The sequence below is a fragment of the Hemitrygon akajei genome, chromosome 9 (assembly GCF_048418815.1).
Source record: "Hemitrygon akajei chromosome 9, sHemAka1.3, whole genome shotgun sequence".
NCBI classification, from domain to species: domain Eukaryota; kingdom Metazoa; phylum Chordata; class Chondrichthyes; order Myliobatiformes; family Dasyatidae; genus Hemitrygon; species Hemitrygon akajei.
The window spans coordinates 78,784,868-78,804,298 of NC_133132.1; the positions used below are offsets into that span (position 1 = coordinate 78,784,868).

A 19,431-nucleotide genomic window follows, 5' to 3' on the forward strand; every position below is an offset into this window, starting at 1 on the left:
AATTGAACACAATACTCTAAGTGTGGTCTAACAGAGTTTTATAGAGCTGCAACCCTAGCTTGCAGCTCTTGAACTCAATCCCCTGACCAATGAAGGCCAAAACACCATAAGACTCCTTAACCACCCTGTCAAATTGCACTGCAACTTTGAGGGATCAATGGGATGTAGTCCCCAAGATCCTTCTGTTACTCCACTCTGTAATCCTGTTCAACCTTCCAATTTGTATCAGTCTACACTTTTCCAAATTAAACTCCAAAAGGCACTTCTCAGCTCAGCTCTGCATCCATCAATGACCAGTTGTAACCAATGACAACCTTGTACACCAACCCTTGTATCTTCTGCAAACTTACTATCCCACTTGTCTATTTCCTTGTTGCCAGTTTGATCAATGTCACCAGAGAGATACAGGAGTTAGGGATATGTAAGTCTTTATTTATCATGACAAACAGACTTTCTCTTGGAGACCATCTTGGTAGACACCCTCAAACTCCAACTATATGACTTTCTTATAGCTTTAAGATCAAAGGTAACAGTAGGTTATTCAATGTAGTTTCAATAGTTACAATTACACTGTTTACTTCCATATTTTGGGTTGACAAATGGTTCCTTTGTGGTACATATTTAGAGTAGGTGGCATCTGAACGTCCTTTATTTGCCCATTGAAAGCTTCCCTGAATTTATTTACAATGGTGTAAATAACTTAAACCTGTAGTTGCCTGGATTATTGAGGGGCAATTAACACAACCCAATTAACACAAATGTCTTATCGTTTGGCTGATGCAAATACAATTTCAGTCTGTGAGAGAGTCAGTGCTTTTAACTTCATTTATTACTCACAATTTACAATAAGAAATGAAGATTGGTTCTTGCTTGAATTAATATCTGCTATATTCACAGGACTCCAGACTACTTCCTAACATTACTCATCCAAGTCATTTATAAACATCAGAAGGAGCAGGGGTCCTGGAACAGATCACCACTGGCCACCGACCTCCAGGTAGAATGCATTCCATCCACTACCGTGCTCTGCTTTCTAGGGGCAAGCCAACTCTGAATCTGCGCAGCCAAGTTACCTTGATTCTGTTTAATTATCTATACAGAAGAACATACAGCAACTTGTAGGTTTTTATGGTAAATAGTAAAGCATTGATATAAATTTCAGACCACAAGAGCATCAAAGAAAGTAGAGCGAAGACACAAGGGAATGCAGGCCCTGGATTCTGGAGCAAAAAAATAATTTAACAATCAAAGAAAGATTAATGACAGATTAATAGGGCTGATATTTCTTCTCAGATGTTGGTTTTCATCTTACAAACTGCACCATTTCTTTTGTCAGTTGTCCTGATAATTTTTCCTTTATAATTTTTTCTTTTGTAGTTGTTCCACTACAACTCCCATATACAGGACATCTGGCAGTTAGTAGGGAAATGTTTGATATTGAACTATATCACGAGGCTGTGCAGGTTGACTCTGTGGTTAAGAAGGCATATGGTGTATTGGCCTTTATCAACCGTGGGATTGAGTTTAGGAGCTGAAATGTAATGTTGCAGCTATATAGGACCCTGGTCAGACCCCACTTGGAGTACTGTGCTCAGTTCTGGTCACCTCACTACAGGAAGGATGTGGAAACTATAGAAAGGATGCAGAGGAGATTTACAAGGATGTTGCCTGGATTGGTGGGGGGGGGGGGGGGTCATGTCTTATGAGAATAGATTGAGTGAACTTGGCCTTTTCTCCTTGGAGCGACAGACGATAAGAGGTGACCTGATAGAGGTGTATAAGATGATGAGAGGCACTGATCATGTGGCGAGTCAGAGGTTTTTCCCCAGGGTTGAAATGGCTCAAAAGAGAGGGCACAGTTTTAAGGTGCTTGGAAGTAGGTACAGAGGAAATGTCAGGGGTAAGATTTTTTATGTAGCATGTGGCGAGAGCATGGAATGGTCTGCCGGCGACAGTGGTGGCGGTGGATACGATAGGGTCTTTTAAGAGACACTTGGATAGATACATGGAGCTTAGAAAAATAGAGGAGGGCTATGGGTAAGCCTAGGTAATTTCTAAAGTAAGTACATGTTCAGCACAGCATTGTGGGCTGAAGGGCCTGTATTGTGCTGTAGGTTTTCTATGTTTTTATGTATCTATGGATGTCACTAGCAGGAGAGCAAATCAATGCTTTTTTTTAATGCTACTAGGAATATGAAAATTCTTGGAGGAAACATATTGTTGAAATATACCTTGTACATGAACTGACATTGGGCAGTTGATTGAGATGATGTACACATAAGCTGAGAGGTTTAACTCCAGGTTCAAATCTTTGGCAAACTACCTTAGGCTAGGCCTAAGGGCATATGACAGGTATTTATTTGACCAAAATGTTTTCAGAAAATGTACCTGCTGTAACCTCTTGAAGCAAGTTTCCAAAATGAAAGCAATGTGAGTTTTGACAACTATTCCCAGTACAGTTACATGATAAAGAATAATTAAAAAATTATCTGTGCGTATCATCTCACTCCATGTCAGCACAAAAACAGATCTAGTAAGTTTTCATCCTTGCATTAAGAAACCAGCTTGCATTTTTATATAACTTTCAGTTTTAACATACAAATTTCCCTTGCGTTCTGGTTGGAGATCAGCTAGATCACCTACGCTGTAATCTTGTTCACAATACACACCAATGTCTGTCCTCTGTCTGTACAGTCAGGCTGAAACCACAATGGGAGGTGAATGTGATGAGTCAATCCCCAATGACCTGGATGAGTCCTATAGGAAGACCAATGAATTTGACATACGCGGTCAAGGTCAATAAACTCACTTTCACAAGCACTTTCCCAACATCTGCCTCATTAATCTGTCAGTGCATCAGCTATCTACAGCCCCAAGATTCAAGACTCAGATCAAATATCCACACATCCTAGTGCAGCTCTGCACACTTCCCTCTGCTCATGTCTTGCACTACAAGTCAAGTCAAGTCCAATTTAGTGTCAAGTGCACAAGCACAGTGGGGTACATTGAAAGTGTACCTTAGTGTAAAAAAGGCACAATCACAGGTTGAAAACACAACCAGCTATTCAATGATTGCAGCCATATTCCCTCTTGCCAGAGAAGGTGAAATAAGAATGATGTCAGCAGCAGGAGAGAGCACAGAGAAAGCATGGTCCAGCAACTGTCCTGCAACCCTCCCCCGAAGACAGAGTGCCGAGCCTTGGTGAAGCAGGATCACGGCACCCAGTCAATATTCAAACCCTTCTCACGTTTCAGCAGCCTCATTCCATGTTCTCCTCTGGTTCTAATGTATCTCACACAACCCCACCTGATCTCACCAAATCCTAATCTTTGTGTCCTTCTTCTTTCAGAGTCAAAATCTGACATGGCCAGTTAAATAAAAGCACCATGTTAATCAATGAACCCCTCACACATATGTTTATAAAGATTACCTTTATTTAGAACATGTCAAGGTTCAAAGTATATTTATTATCAATGTATACTATACACAACCTTGAGATTCATTTCCTAACATGTAGCCAAAAAGCAACAAAACCCAACAGAATGCATTAAAAACAGAAGACTGTCAAACAGAAAAAAACTGTGCAGAAAAAAGCAAATTTTGCAAACAATAAAAATAAGCAAATAACACTAAGAACTGAGGTTCATGAATGTAAGTCCACTGTCATGAAGCTAGTCATCACTGCAGCCGATCCACAAACTCATTAGCTGTAGGCCACGGCCTCAGTTCAGTGCAGAGATGAAGAAGCCTTGTTAAGCACTGAGCTGGAGACTGGCCTGGCCCTTTCCCTTGGCTCCAACCCCCTGGCCTTTCCAATCTGGCTCTGTTAAACCTCACGTCATTCCTCACTCTTGGACCAGGGCCCTACTGTCCGTACATCGAAGCATATAGTGAAGTGTGTCATTTGCAGCAAATCAGTGTCATGAGTGCCATCATGCCCTAACCATACATCCTTTTGGAATGTGGGAGCAAACGGGAGCACCCAGAGGAAATACACGCGTTCATGGGGAAAACGTATAAACTCCTTACAGGCAGCAGCGAACCTCTATCAGTGAAAGCAGGCACTGTAAACCACTGTGCTAAGCAATTAGTGATCAATTTAACAGGACTGGTTTAGTGGAGTTAAGGATATGGATGGTGCTTTGCGGAGAAGGAGGGGATGTGATAGAGAAGTGTTTTCTTTCCGCCATTAAACGTTGGTTTTTCAATAAAAGGTGAGCATGTAGCATCAGTTCAATGTTCACATTGGGAGTGTTGACAGCATTGGAGAAAGAATGATATCACACTCTGCAGACCTTGGGCTTAACGGAGGTTTTGACAATGCTGAAACCCTCTCCGGTATTGTTAACAGTGTGACTCATTCTCCAGATATTTCAGCACACTGGAAACATACCAGCATCCATATGGCCCAATGAATTCTGTAGAGCTTAACTGCTCAAACCAACCTGAGGGAATCTGGGTAGATGTGTTAGATTCAGGTCAGAACAAATACCAAAAGTATATAGTTCTCAGTCTGCAGGCTTGACTCACATCAGTTCTGTCCTGCTCTTTATGAATTAATGCAGTAAGCACTTTCTCAGTATCACCTGTCAACCCAACCAGAGCCTCATGAAACCTGACCATGTGTCAGGATTAAGTAGGATCAGTATTAACATTTTGAGAGCCTCAAAAAATTACATTAAATAGTGAACAGTATCAATACAATGTCAATCAGAAAATTCACAGTAACAAAGTCTAACATACAAAAACCTAGACTTGCCTTTATCCACTTGAAGCCCACATTCACTTCAGAACATACCGCTTCTGTGGCCAGAGTAGAAATCTTGGAATTCCCTTTCCGACAACACTGCCAGAGTATTCTCAAAACAAGGAATGCTGTAGTTCAAAAAGGTAACTCTCTCCCAGCTTCCTGGATAAATAGAGATGGAAATTAACTGCTGGCATGCATAGAGTAGCAACATTGACTTTAAGAGATGTGAACAGAATTAGTCCATTAAGACCTAAATTAAGAGTTAAAATTAAGCTTCACAGTACAGTCTGATTTGATAGCTCCATATCTAGTCTTTTCTTTTGCCAAACTGTTACCAACCAACTACCCACACAGGGTGGCACAGTAGCATAGTGGTTATCACAATGCTTTACGTTACCAGTGACCCGGGTTCAATTCCCACCGCTCTCTTCCAGGAGCTTGTACATCCTCCCTGAGAAAGGATGGGTTTCCTTCGGGTGCTTTGATTTTTGTCCACAGTCCAAAAGATTGGTAGTTTGGTAGTCAGTTGGTCATTACAAATTGTCCCATGATTAGGCTAAGTTTAAATTGGGGGACAGCTGGGTGGCGCAGAGTGAAAGGCCAATAGGGCCCATTCAGCACTGTATTTCAATGAATAAAACAAAATCATTTACTATCATTTAGGGTAATGCATGGCCAAGGACCGCAACAATGCTCAAAGTTTCCTCTAACGTAACAATGTGTGAAATTGTTCTGATCTTGTTGGTCTTCTGACTGTAATGAGCTCACTAAGACTTAATTCATTTTTTGAAATGATAATAGAAAAGAGCCTGTGATGTTCAGTGGGATAGCTGGTGTGGGAAAAGGAAAAATGTAATATGCCCTAGATAGGAAAATGTTATACCTCATTTGGTAAAGCAGGTAAGAGGTGCACATAATGGAAAGGATACCATCTTCCACCATCAGCTTCACTTATGTTTACGACTGTGGTACAATGAGTCTAGAATAATTTGCACACTCTTCACTAAATTGGAGTAGCCCAGAAAAATAAGCTGATGAGTGAGATCATAACTTGCAGTCTTGCTTCATAAAGATATATTTATGAAAGCAAGACTTGTAGATGTAGGAAATCTGAAACAAAGTAGAAAATGCTTGAAACACCCTGCAGGTCAGACTGGATGTGTAGAGAATGAAACTGAGTTGACATTTTATGTTGATGTCCTTTTATCAGTTCCAGTGATAAGGTTATTGACCTGAAATGTTAGTTTTGTTTCTCTCTCTCTCTCCTACAGATACTGTCTGACCTGTTGAATATCCCCAGCATTTTCTGGTTGTAATTCATAGGTTATCTGAGTCCTGATTAAGCAGTACTCTGGCAGTAAGATATATGTATTTATCACCAACATAACTGACAGTAGGAAATCCTAAAATGAAATAAAACCTAATTTTCACTTGGTAAGGCTGAGGAATTCAGATAAAAGTGGAAGCAACTGAATGAAAAATAATATATACATGCAAAGAATTGATGGAGTTCAGATGGATCAGTTTAAACTATAATGAAGTGATCTGGTTGCATACTCGCTCATCAATTCATTTCTCACTGTTGCTCTGGATTATTTGAATTTTCTGCTGCAAGTCAACTTGTACTTCAGAACCCTCACCCTAACCTCTGGTTATTTCAACACTAGTCAGGCATACAAATTCCATCTCTATATTTCTTCCCACACAATCCTCTATGAAACTTCATTTGCCATTACTTGACCTGCATATGTGACTGTTCTTCTAACTCCAATGCCCTACTGCATTTGCTCCTGTTTTGCATGGCAGCTTCTACAGTTCATTCATGTCTCACAGGTAAATTAAGAGCTGTTCTGTTATCAGCAGGGCCCTAAGGAATCTGAATTTGTAATGCTTCCTATTGTGGGGCCTACACAGCAATTTGAATATGACCATTTTTAACAATGGTGTTAACAGGGATATTTTCTATACTTTAAATACAAATTATACATGTCCTTAATCTTCGCCACAAGGGAAAAATGCCTATACCTTACTTTCTTTACTTGACAACTTCCTCTAAAATGTACTAAACCAAATTAAGTACATATTGGAAATCTTAATTGAAAAAACCTCAACAATTCATATTTGTGAATACAGAAGAATTCTGGCCTTTGAAAAGTATTTAGTGTCTGTTCTTGAGGTCTTCACACAAAAGAGAGTCTAATGAATATCTAAATACCTGCGTTTTTGTTTGATGCCACCCTTTTAATGTTCTATCTCATGTGTGTCACAAATCAGTATCCATCATTAATCAAAACAAAAATACGAGAAAGAACCAGCAAGTCTGCATTTATGGAGAGAGAAACAGAATTAATAGTCTGGCGGCACAAGAATTTTTAGAAGCATGGTTCCCTCTTGATAACTCCATAAACAAACTATCAAAAGAAAAGCCATCTGTGAACCCTTAAGAACCAAAGAATCATGGGCCAAGGTCAACTGAAAGGAGTAGCTAATCAGAACTGAGGCAAGCCTATAGAAACATGAGCACATCCATAGAGGAACACCAACAACTGCGCATGGAGGATGTTTCCTGGCTAGCCAAGAAATGTTTGCAAGCTAATTGCCAAGCTCAGCAAACAATGTAACATAAAACAGAATTAATATTTCAGGTGGATGATGTTTCATCTTATTACACCTTATCAGTATGGTTGTACTATCTATAAACTTGCCGATGACACACTGTTTGTGGCAGAATCTCACAACCTTGCACTCATTGTCAGTAAGACTAAGGAGTTGATTGTGGACATAAGGAAGGATAAAATCAGGGCGCATATGCCAGTCCAACAAGGGATCAGCAGTGAAAAGGGTGAACTGCTTCAAGTTCCTGGGCATTAACATCTCAGTTGATCTATCCTGGGTCCGACATTATCATTAGAAGTTTGAGGAGACTTGGTATGTCACTAAGGCAAATTTCTACGGAAGTATCACAGAGTGCATTTTAACTGGTTGCAACACCGCCTGATATGGAGGCTCCAAAGTACAGGATTGAGAAAAGCTGCAGTGGGTTGTAAAACTCAGCCAACTCCATCGTGGGCACTAATCTCCCCACCATCAAAGACATCTTCAACAGGAGGACAGAGCTAAAGATGGTGCCGGAGGGTGACATCTCCCAGCTCATCTGCGAAATGGATTAAATTCTTCCTCTCTCTTATGCCTTTTCATTCTTTTTCAAGGCAGCTGGGGTCCTGGCAGAGCCTGTGATCTACAGCTGCACTCAAATCGTGGTTCTTCTCAGCAATGGGTCCCTGTTCTCGGAGCTCGCTGATCAGCCACGTTTCGGTATTTCCAGGTGTGGCCTGGAAGACAGGTGCCTTTGGAGTGCAGCCTTGAGGATGACTCGAATCCTTGCCGATAGACTGCAGATCATGGCGTCTCTTTAGGGACTTCCTGTTGTGTGTTGGTGGGCAGTGCCAGTACTTTCTCCTGGAATAAGAGGGCAAGGGGGAGAGTTGATGCTTTTGCTGCTGCTTGTACATGAAGGGGAAGCTTCGGGGTTCTGTTGCTTTTTCTGTCATTCATTCTTTTTTTTTGTTTCGTGGTTGTCTGCAGAGAGTAGGAATTTCAGGTTGTATATTGTATATATTCTCTGATATCAAATGAAACCATTGAGAAAGCAGTGCCCCAGGAAGGCAGCATCCATCATCAAGGATCCTCACCAGTCAGGACATGCCTCTTTCTTATTACTGCCATCGGGGAAGATGTAGAGGATGCGGAAGAAACAATCAACATTTTAGGAACAGTATGTCAGATGGTCCATGAACCAATGAACATTACCTCATTATTCTTCTCTTCTTGCATATTTTTAAAAATTCTTCTCGTTGTAACGCAGTAATTTTATGTATTGCACTGCGCCACAGCTGCAAAATGACTGACCTAGGCCAGTGACAATAAACTTGCTTCTGATTCTGATATAATAATGGGAGAAATGGAAGAAAAAGAAAGGCATCCTTCAACTAACCATCTTGTGCCTGATCTGCCATTCACTATGATCACAGCTAATCTCCTACATTCGACCTAAACGCACATCTTCGGTTCTGAGTCTCCTCAGTGCTTTTACAGACAGAATTTGAAAGATCCGCTGCCCTCAAAGTGAATTATAGCTGTTAGGAGAGATAAGCTTGAAAATGACATGGAAATGTGTGGTGTTATTGACAATGGAGCAGGAAATCTTAGCGTACAGGATGACAGTATTCAGTTAGTGAAGTAGACAAATGGAATTTAGTCCTGTTAAAGTGTGAAATGATAGGGATGACTAACAAGAGTAGGAGATACACAGTGAATGCCAGGGCATCAGAGTGTATTTGAGAACAAAGATTATGGACCAATGGAGAGGCAAGACACTGTCAATGCTGCAACCGAGAGCAATAACCAGTCTGCCACAGAAACCTGATGCAGGGCTTCAAAGTGAAACTTCAACCAGCAAATGAGTTCTTCCAGCAGATTGTTTGCTGTTATGGACCAAGTTATTGGCAAAAGGGTTTAGTACGTGATGATGGAAGGTGGGTGGAAGAGCCTGTTTCAGTGTTGGATATGGATTGATTAGGTTTCTTCTCATCGCTGTCCCAGAATGGCCAACCGCTTACTTTGAGACTACAACCTTGGTTCAGGACACACCAGCTAGGGATGGCTTCGACCATCGCCATTTCTCCTTCTTTGGATATCTCTATGGTGTAGGCCCAATCTGTTTAATCTCCCCTCATGGAGAAACCCACCAGCAGGGTTTTTCTGCAATATTCAGACTGGAAGAATACAACGATCGGTCTAACCTTCACCCAACTGCTGCAGCGGAGCACCTTCTTTCATCTCATCACCACTTTTTATCGTTTAGCCTGCAAGAGTCGTCTTTGTTGATAAAGAAACCTGTGATTCGCAAATTCAATTCCTCACTCATGCAGTTGTTTTGATTGTAGCCAACAGGAGGCGCAGTCAGCACGTTACAGATACCAGCTCCGGTAACAGCTCTTGCAGGATTTCTTTCACCTTTTTTTTGGCTCGACAATCACCGTTTGTAAAAGAAATGAGATATATTCATTGTAAGCTTCAACTCATCAAATCCTTTGGGAAAGACCCCAAATTCCAATAATATACTTTGACTGGGTTTGAGTACCAGTAGGATTCCAGTCATTCAAGCAGATTGTTGTGTTAAAAAGGATGACGCACATACACAGCTGACCTCGACTTCATGGGAAATAGATAAACGAGCTTCACAATACTCAAGTGTCGCCTTCAAATCAATTTGCACCTACAGTATTCGAGCGTGGTGCCCAATTCAACTTAATGTTACAAATATTAATTAATGTTCTGCATTCAGAATTATTCACCTTTTCTTCCCTTTTTTTAGACCGGTGCAATTCTGGGGAGACAAAATAAATATGAAACCGCTAAAGGTCTTCGTTAACTGTGGATGCATTTAAAATTGCAACTTCTCAGGTGTTTATACAAATTATATCGGCTTCCTCTATAATTGGTCGTGTTTTCACCAATATAGTCTAACGCCTATGCCAGCAGATGACATGAGCCTGAATGTTAGCGGTAACTGCATGATTTCTAACATTTTTGAAGAAAACGTTCACATCGACGTGCAATAAAATCTGTTCGTTGTCTGGCCAGGCTGCTGGGTATAGAACAGGGACGAACGTTCTTCATCAGTTTGTCTCTTCTTCTCCCAAGAAAGCTCTAATACCTCCTCGACTTTTCCGTTGGATTTCACTGGACAGTAAATTTCACTTTGGCATCCGTAGTCCCGCCCCGTCGCTACGCTGATTGGCCGCTTATTATCAATGGAATGTAGGCCAGCTTTTCCATTGGTCAATGCAGCATCATTCAATCGATCGCCCCTTGGCCGGCCAGCTTTCTAGTTGCTTGGAGTTTGTCATTCCCCCCCCCCCCACCCCACATTTCTCTTACACTCTAAGGTCTGCCTTTCTACTACTTTCGATTAAAATACGTCTCTGAGCGCTAACGTATTTTTTGTAAAAAGAAAATTGTTATATATTGTTTAAATTTGTATCTTTTACCCAGCAGGAGCGGAGCAGTTTATGCAAATACAATAGGCGTGCCATGGCCGTGACTCACAACCGGAACTGCACACAGGAGCCGTATAAAAACTAATGGGAGAGTTAATACGCAGATAGCGAAAGCTTTGCACGGCTGATGGAATAACAGCAGAAGGAAAGTAGAAAAAAGGGGGAGGGGAAGAATACACAGTACGGGAGGAAATTGACACCATCTGCATTTTTAATCTTTAACGTGAGCTGGTAAACTACAATGGCTGATGAAAATGACAATAAATGCAATAGTTTTAACGTGTTGAACTGGGAACAAGTGCAGCGGCTGGACAGGATCCTAACGGAGACTATCCCAATCCATGGGCGAGGCAATTTCCCGACGCTAGAGGTGAAGCCTCGGCAAATCGTGCAGGTGGTGCGGAGCCGCTTGGAGGAGAAGCGCATCTATGTGCGGGACGTGAGGCTGAACGGCTCGGCTGCCAGTCACGTCCTTCACCAACACAGCGGACTGGGCTACAAGGACCTGGACCTCATCTTCCGGGCGGACCTCAGCGGCGACAAGGAGTTTCAAATCGTCAAGAACGTGGTGCTGGACTGCCTGTTGGATTTTCTGCCGGAGGGTGTCAACAAGGAAAAGATCACGCCACTGACCCTGAAGGAAGCCTACGTGCAGAAAATGGTCAAGGTTTGCAACGACTCGGACCGCTGGAGTCTCATCTCGCTGTCCAACAACAGCGGTAAGAACGTGGAGCTAAAGTTCGTGGACTCGCTAAGGAGGCAGTTCGAGTTCAGCGTGGACGCTTTCCAAATCAACCTGGACTCGCTCTTACTGTTTTACGAGTGCTCCGAGAACCCCATGTCCGAGCACTTCCACCCGAGCATCCTGGGCGAGAGCGTGTACGGCGACTTCGCCGAGGCCCTGGAGCACCTGCAGCAGCGGCTGATCGCGACGAGAAACCCCGAGGAGATCCGCGGCGGCGGTCTGCTCAAGTACTGTAACCTGCTGGTGCGCGGCTTCCGAGCCGCGTCCGAGAGCGAGATGAAAGCCATGCAGAGGTACATGTGCTCCCGTTTCTTCATCGACTTCTCCGACATCGGTGAGCAGCAGCGCAAGCTGGAGTCCTACCTGCAGAATCACTTCATGGGGCTAGAGGACCGCAAGTACGACTACCTACTGACCCTGCAGCGGGTGGTCAACGAGAGCACCGTCTGCCTGATGGGCCACGAGCGGAGACAGACGCTCAACCTCATCACCATGCTGGCCCTCCGCGTCCTGGCTGAGCAGAACATCATCCCCAACGTGGCCAACGTGACCTGCTACTACCAGCCGGCACCTTATGTCACCGACGCCAATTTCAACAACTATTACATTGCTCACGTACAGCCGGTGTTCCCCTGCCAGCAGCACAACTATTCCACTTGGTTACCTTGTAACTGAAAGAAGCTAGGGGCGAGAATGACAACGGTGGGGTGGGCGAGGACAAACATACACGGGGTGATATCTGGAGCCGACACGGCAGGTGAAGGGTTAAATCCGCTGGGACTGGGGAAAGGAGACACTTGCAACTAGTGTGTATCAGCAATGGGGCGACTGGGATAGAGGGCAGGAACGTTTACCCAGGCTCGGTTTGTTTAGTGCAATGTTGATCTACTCCAAGTTTGAGATTTTTAAATTGAAAAGAAAGCTTTTTTTGGAGATGATCGATTTTTTTTTGAAACGACGACAAATCGATTCAATTCCGAGCCTGAAGGTGGACATCTCGACTATCTATATATATAAAAAAAAATCTATTCTGGCTCCCCCACTCACTGGTTCCCCCGCCCCCTCCCACTCTGAGGCTTGGCTGAGAACTGACAACATGGGATTTCAGCACCCGTGGCCTTTTCTGCTGAGGGTTGAAGAGCCTCTCGGGTTTTTGTGTAGATGCTGATTCGTAGGTGAGGGGGGTGAACCCTCCCCGTTTTCCCTTCTCGCCTGTTCTCCGACCCATATGGTAAGTCGAATGTAGCAAATAAATGGAAAACGCAGCGAATAGCGATGACTTGCCTTCTGCGGAAGAGGGAGTGGTAACGGTTACACTTCGGGTTGCAAACACTATGGATGATACACCGAGGGGAACTGCTGCATCGCGGTTGCTTGTTTTTGTTTTGGAGAGTTGTTTTTTTTTGAAAATCCAAGCGTTTGTCCCAGACACATGCAAGGCTGTTGGCGGGTGTCGACAGAAGTCGCTCTTGTGCTGTCCACGGCTCCCGGTTAAAGAGAGCACGCTTCACTTTCTTACTGATGGTGGAAATGTATGCTGAACGCTGTGACTAATTGTTTATGGACCAAAGATTTTTCCATTTTCATATATCCATATCTATATCTTAAAAACAAAACCCATGGGAAAAGATGTGGCTAATTTATATTTGTCTACATGAACATGAATCAAGTGCCTATTGCCTATAATGATGGAATGGAGATACTGTATTCAAATCTTGTGGCTTAATCCACATTTTTTCTTTACATCAGGGACAAAAAAAGTGTTCTTGCACGAATTACTAAATTCCCTATTTTCTTGGAAAATACTTGTATTAAAAATATTCTGTTTATGTGATAGTTTAAAAAGTATGTATTGTCTTGGACGGTGTAGCACTTAGGCAAATATTTAAGCAAAGTACTTTATATTTTCCAGTTTGTAATAAGTTCCTTGGCGTTTTTTCCTTCGCCTCAGATTACAGGTACGTTGTACTGTGCGCTGCAACTGCATTTGAGTTTCTGAAGTTAAAGCATAGATGGGTGTCCCGGAAGCAATGAAGTTGGGGATGGAAGAGAGACTGTGAATTTTTTTTTTGTTGGGTATCTAAACAAATGATGGGGGCAGATAGCCTAGCAAATCAGTGAAGTCCTATTAGAAGTTAGAGCGTGGCACAGTCGAGCATTGCCCAGCAGCACGCTTTCAAATGTTAGAATAAAAAGCTGACCCAGTGTTTCATTGGGAATAACATTCTGGCTATGGTTGATTTGATTTGTCAGGGTCATGTGCTCAGTTTTAATTTGACAGTTGTTGGGAACAGGCCTACTTTTTGACCACCAAAGAAAACAGAAACACTGACTTAGGCTTTAAACTTAATGATATTGGAAGTGATTGAATCTGGTTAGGAGACTGAGCCAGTGACTAAGTTGGAAATGCATTCTTTAGTTTTGCATATTTGAAAGTGTGTGGCAATGAAGAGGAAGAAATCTTTAACTGTTTAACTTTAGGCAACAATAACCAGTCAAAAATTGCATCACTACTTTATTTGAAATGTTGGTCTTTCCCTTCAGTTAACTACAATAAAAAAAATATATACTTTAGTTTGATAGTAAATAGTGTAATTTTCTTTTGCTTCCAAATGCTTGTTAGCAGTTAACTGTGCCTAACATGCTGGGCCTCAATGCCCCTATGATAAATTTGCCTTTTTCAAAGTTTCCTCTTTTAATGGTGTATGTTTCCAAAGTCTGTAACCACAGCCAAACAATTGCTGTAAGCCCTCCAGATATTGCAAGAGTTTAAACGGATTGAGGTGGAGGGGAAGAAGCTAAGCACTTTCAACTGAATCTAGAGCTAGGAGAGACCTTCAGTTTGCAAAGGGATTGGCATGCCAGCTGATGAGGTTTAAACTATTGTTAAGAAAAAGGTCAGTTCCAGAATCGTGGTCTGTTATTTAGATGAAAAACCTCATTGTGGAGATGGTGCTAAAGATAGACAGTTAAAGGGATGTTATATCAATGTATTCTGCATTTATCAAAAGCTCAATTTGTTAACTGATGCACATTATATACTGCAATTTTTGACATTCTCTTGAAATGCAGCGCACTAATGTTCACTTGAGAGAACTGAAATAGTGAGGGCAGGTAATACCTTTGTTCTAAGTTTGCTGGTGTGTATTTTGCTGTTCTGTTTAGTGTAGTACTCCAGTGATTTTGTAAAAAGGGTTATTTCCTTCAGTTCGTACAAGTGATGCCAATGAGAAGTACTTGTCAGCTACAATGTGAGGCTTTGAATGGAAGTGCAAAGGGAAGAACAAGGGAAATGGGATCAGCTGGTGATGAGGGTGTGTTCATTATTGGTGCTTATTTAAAGTTGCCATCAAGGTCATTCTCCATCAATGAGACATCCTTTTTGGGGTCAGCAGGACTTCCAGAGCAAGCTGTCGGCATTGAATAAATTAAAAACACTCTGCAAAATAAGAACTTTGAGGCTGATTTTTAAGCACAGGATTGAGAGTGCGGCTGGGTGTTGGGAAAAGAGAAGATCTAACATGGATCACTGCCACATTAACAACATGTCAAATGAAATGTAATGCTGTGGCAAATACAAATAAGTAGCCAGTGTGTATTTTTAAACTCTAGGTGGAAATTGAGACCAGAAACAGCCATGATCTTTCCTATTCAACTGGTGGAGGGGAGGTGAAGGAATTCTCAATTCGGTTTAAAGCACAGTAACAACAGGGAGGGCTCAGATATCAATATTTTGTTCTGTAACAGTGAACAGGATTTTAGCTGGATGTGGCACTTTCATCACCAGTAACGTTTTTTTAAAATAGTTGGTTTTGTATTTAAACATTGATAGTGGATAAATCATTACACATGCCTTGGTTCTTGAATTGGTTTATCTAAACTTCACTTTTTTTGTTGCTTTAATTTGTACTGAAGTATTCTTTGAAGTGTGTTTAAAATGCATTCTTCCATTTTCCTTCCCATTGCTTATAACCACTGGTGAGTAAAAACTGCTATTCCAACGAGATAATAAAGTGCACACCAGCTGAAATTCTGAGTGAGTGCTTGTAGCTTGCAATCTTAAGCTAAATAAACCGTATTCCCTTGTGTGATTGATGCTTTTGTTGTGTTGGAATGTTAATTTTCCATCCCCCTCAACCCCCATTGTAAAACTAATAAAAACTATTTATCATGAAGACTTGTGGGCAAATTGAAGAGTTTTGAGTGCCCAAAAATCTACACCATCTATCTTGGTTAGCTCTCAACAAGAGCTTGGAAATATGAAGGAGGCTCTGTGCATTACTTTCTCTTCAACTGCCGCACATATATGTATGGCTTCTGAGAGGCTTCCTTTCGCAGCAAACTGTGACTTGGATTTGTCTGCTGGACTTTACAGTGATTGGAGGGGCTCTATCAAAGAGGAAACCAAATAGTTGATGGAACCTAGACTTTAAAGCATCTGTGTGAGTCACAAGGGGAACAGATTGTGAATTTGTTTACACAATCCAATATTTGGATTTTTTGGTAAATAAAAGTTATTTTTTTCTATTGATGGGTGTCCAGTGTCATTCATCTGTATTGAGAATGTAATGCCTCTTATAATCTGAAAGCATTGTTCATGCTAAGATCTAAATGCAGCACTTTCAGAGAAGCTGTGAGCATTCAGCAATTTCAGGCTACAACTCAGTAAGTCAGCCATGTGGAGTTGGTTTAAGCAATTCAAATCAGAGTAGCTACAAGAAATTCTTGTGTAAAGCCCTGGATTTGAGCAGGTTAACATTTTCTCCTCCGTCCCTGGAGGGTGGGGTACAGGGAACTGAGGATAAGTATACACTTGTAATTTTAGGCACTAACTGCAATTTATATTTTTAAACTGGGAAGAATGGTAGTTACACTGTTTAAGTTGAAAAGTATGGTGAGAGTCCTCAATTGCTGCTGTGGTCTGAATGAGAACAGAGAAATGGTTTTCCACCTATAACTAATCCCTTGGAATAAATTGACCGCTTGAATTTAAAGGACTCTCAGTTTTTGCATGGAGCTGATTGCTTACAAATCAGACACCAAGTACAAATCGGCTGCCAGTTTCTTGACCCTGTTCAGTGAAATCGTAGGTGATCTGTGGCTTCTTTTACAGAACCACTTTCCAGAGACCTTTGACTCACCTGGTGTCCAGAAGTCCATTGTTGTTGAATGGTTGAGCTGAGTTAACTTGAACAGAGGGCTTGTGTTGTAACAAGATCACACCATACTTCAAGGACTTTCCACTTGATCTGTGTTAAACAACCCATTCATTCCAAAGTGTTTTTTTTGCTGCACAGCTACTAGAGCTATCAAAACTATTTCACAATATTCTATATGCAAAGACCAACATTATACTGATTGTAATGAACAAAATAGGTATCACAATGTACTAAATGTTTTGCAATGCCAACATTCAATATTTCACAACATTTAAATTATACTCTTCCGTTTTTCCTACCAAAGTGCATTCCTCACATTTCCCCTCCATTTTACTCAATGTGCCATCATTTGGTCCATTCTTTTAACCTCTCTTAGATCCCTATAACAGCCTGTCTCATCCTTGCATCATTCCCACTTGTCTTGTTGGTTTGTCAACCAATGTTTTCTCCATTACGTTGCCCTTGTTCAGCAATCTCTTTGCCCTATCAAATAAATTTGGCAAATCCAGATGCACTGCCTTTGCCTGTCATGCTTGCTTTATTATTGAAGGTCCACAAAATTGTCTTTTTTCCAGAGATGTTGATCTTGTAAAAGGTTTACATTGAAGTAGTAATTGTTTTGCTCTAACATCTAATTTTAACACCACATTAATACATTGGTATTTTATCGATGGCTAACAGATATATTTACAGCAAGCAATTTGAATTTGTGTTTGTTACATATAAATATTTAGGAACTTAAGACAATAAAATCTAGAGTGAGAAAATCAAAACCAACAAATTAGGGAGATTGACAACAAAAGGCTTTACAAAAGCCAAATATTGCAGGTGCTGAAAATCTGAAATAAAAATATATATACTCAGCAGGTGAGGCAACGTCTGTGAAGACAGAAATCAAGCTGATGATTCAGGTTCATGAAATTGGAAAAGGAGGAGGTATGTCAGATGTAGAAGAGGCAGAGTTTGTTATCCCAGCAAACTCAAGCATAATGCCTGAACGAGAAGTTATTGATAGTTGAGAGAGAGGAAAAGGAAATAATAAGTAATCTAGTTATTGAGCAATGTGTGTGAATGGATAGAACAGAGTACTGAAGTAGGACGAGAGCTTGAATGAAGATCATGTGCGGCTGCTGGGGGCTTGATAGAGGGGGAGATAATGACAATTGAACCTTATCAGGAAGAGTTCAGTAGTAGTAAATTGTGAATGAAATTTCATCATGCAATATTTACAATGGATTAGAGTTTGCAGAGATCAGAGACTGGGAAAATAGCAAACAGGAAATTGCAAACTGATGTGGATTAAGGGTTCAATTGCAGCAGTGAAATTTCCATTGAAATTTAGTGAACAAATAACTTCATTGTCAGCTGTGCTCATACTTTCATGTTTCCTGAACACAAACATCACTTTAAGATTCATGTTAGAAAAGCACAAAATACTGCACCTTGGTCACATTTTTAACTGTTTACCACACTGAATTTACAGATTCTGAACTTCACTGTGGCACTTAATAGGTTCCTCCATCAATCTCCACTTTACGGTTGTTTCCAACCCGACAGTACTCTGAAATACAAGCAATCTATATATATTCATATACTTAAATTGTCACTGCTTGTTTAAAAATATTCTGGTGCAGTTTTTAGCATGACTAGTCCTACCCTGTTTTTAAGAAAGTATCTTGTTAAAAGGAAAGGGTGCAGAATTTCTATAAATTGATTCCAAGATGACCTACCTTTTAAAAAATAGTGTTGGTTATCCAGTAATTTCCATTTGCAACTCAAACCAGGTGCTTTTTTTTTGTAAACATGTCACTGAGAATAATCATGGAACAACTCTAACAAAGATTAAGGTAATTTTAAAAGTTATGTATTACAATAGTTCTTGTTGATGAATAATGCATATTAGAAGCAATGGAACTACTCTGTATTAACAATCACATAGGACACATGCTGTCAACATTGTTGGCTTGTATCAGATTGATGCTACTTAAGTGAGCAAACTGTTCCCAAAATCACACCTTCTTGTCATTTCTGTGGGAAAATGTAAGCCTAATATAGATTATAACAGTCAAACCTACACAATGTGCCCTTTTCTTCTTGATACCTTGTCATTAAGTACAGTATTATTAAATTTTAATGGAGGTAAAAGCCAGTGGTGTAAGCCTTTCATACCATAGTTCATTTTTCTTTCATTTTGTGACTATAAATGTTTTTTTTTAGCTGTTTCTTATTTAATAAGAGTGGTCCTCTCACAAGTGTTGTAGGGATGTTGTTTTTACTTGCTAGGCATGTTGGGAAAATGGATGTCACTGCAAGTAGGCTTCCTCTTGCTTTGTTCTTATTATTCACGTTAATAGGAGGGCCAGAATTACTATAGCAACTGTAAGTTCTCAGATGTATTCATTATTACCAATAATGGATAAGCAATGGAAAAGGTAATTTTAAAAACTCTGAATAAAATGGGTTGTAATAGTGCAGTTTAGTACAAGAAAGCACAATATTACTGCTGCATTTGGGTATATGAATGAACAATAAGAATACATTTATAAGAAGCATTATGGCTGCTTGCATATAAATTGTCCTAAATAATAGAAGGGAAAATACAATCTAAATTGAATGCTTTCAAATTAAATGTGAATATTCCAGATGTGCCTGCTATTCTTGGCACTGAAATGGTCAGTCCTTATTAATAGAGACCCGTAGAAATTTTAAAGTTG

At 40.8% G+C, this 19,431-nt stretch overlaps 1 protein-coding gene and 1 long non-coding RNA gene across 3 annotated transcripts in view; one reads left to right on the forward strand and one right to left on the reverse strand.

Annotated features, from left to right (window-relative positions):
- Positions 1-10,554, reverse strand: part of LOC140733286 (uncharacterized) — a 34,338-nt gene extending 23,784 nt beyond the window's left edge. Inside the window, exons 1-2 of the long non-coding RNA XR_012100255.1 lie at positions 9,554-10,554; positions 4,761-4,910 (exon numbers count right to left, since the gene is read on the reverse strand). This is a non-coding gene — a long non-coding RNA (uncharacterized lncRNA). The remainder of the gene's footprint in view (positions 1-4,760; positions 4,911-9,553) is intronic.
- Positions 10,555-10,861: 307 nt separating this feature from the next.
- The window catches only part of tent5aa (terminal nucleotidyltransferase 5Aa), a 62,809-nt gene continuing 54,239 nt past the window's right edge, over positions 10,862-19,431 (forward strand). The window contains exon 1 of one of the 2 annotated variants that reach the window (XR_012100254.1): positions 10,862-12,789. Coding sequence is in view for 1 of the 2 variants with exons in the window: in XM_073056421.1 (XP_072912522.1) it covers positions 11,055-12,233 (1,179 nt within the window). In the remaining variant the exon portion in view is untranslated. Of the gene's footprint in view, positions 16,088-19,431 lie in introns of those variants that run through there. The other variant, XM_073056421.1, reaches the window with a different exon arrangement.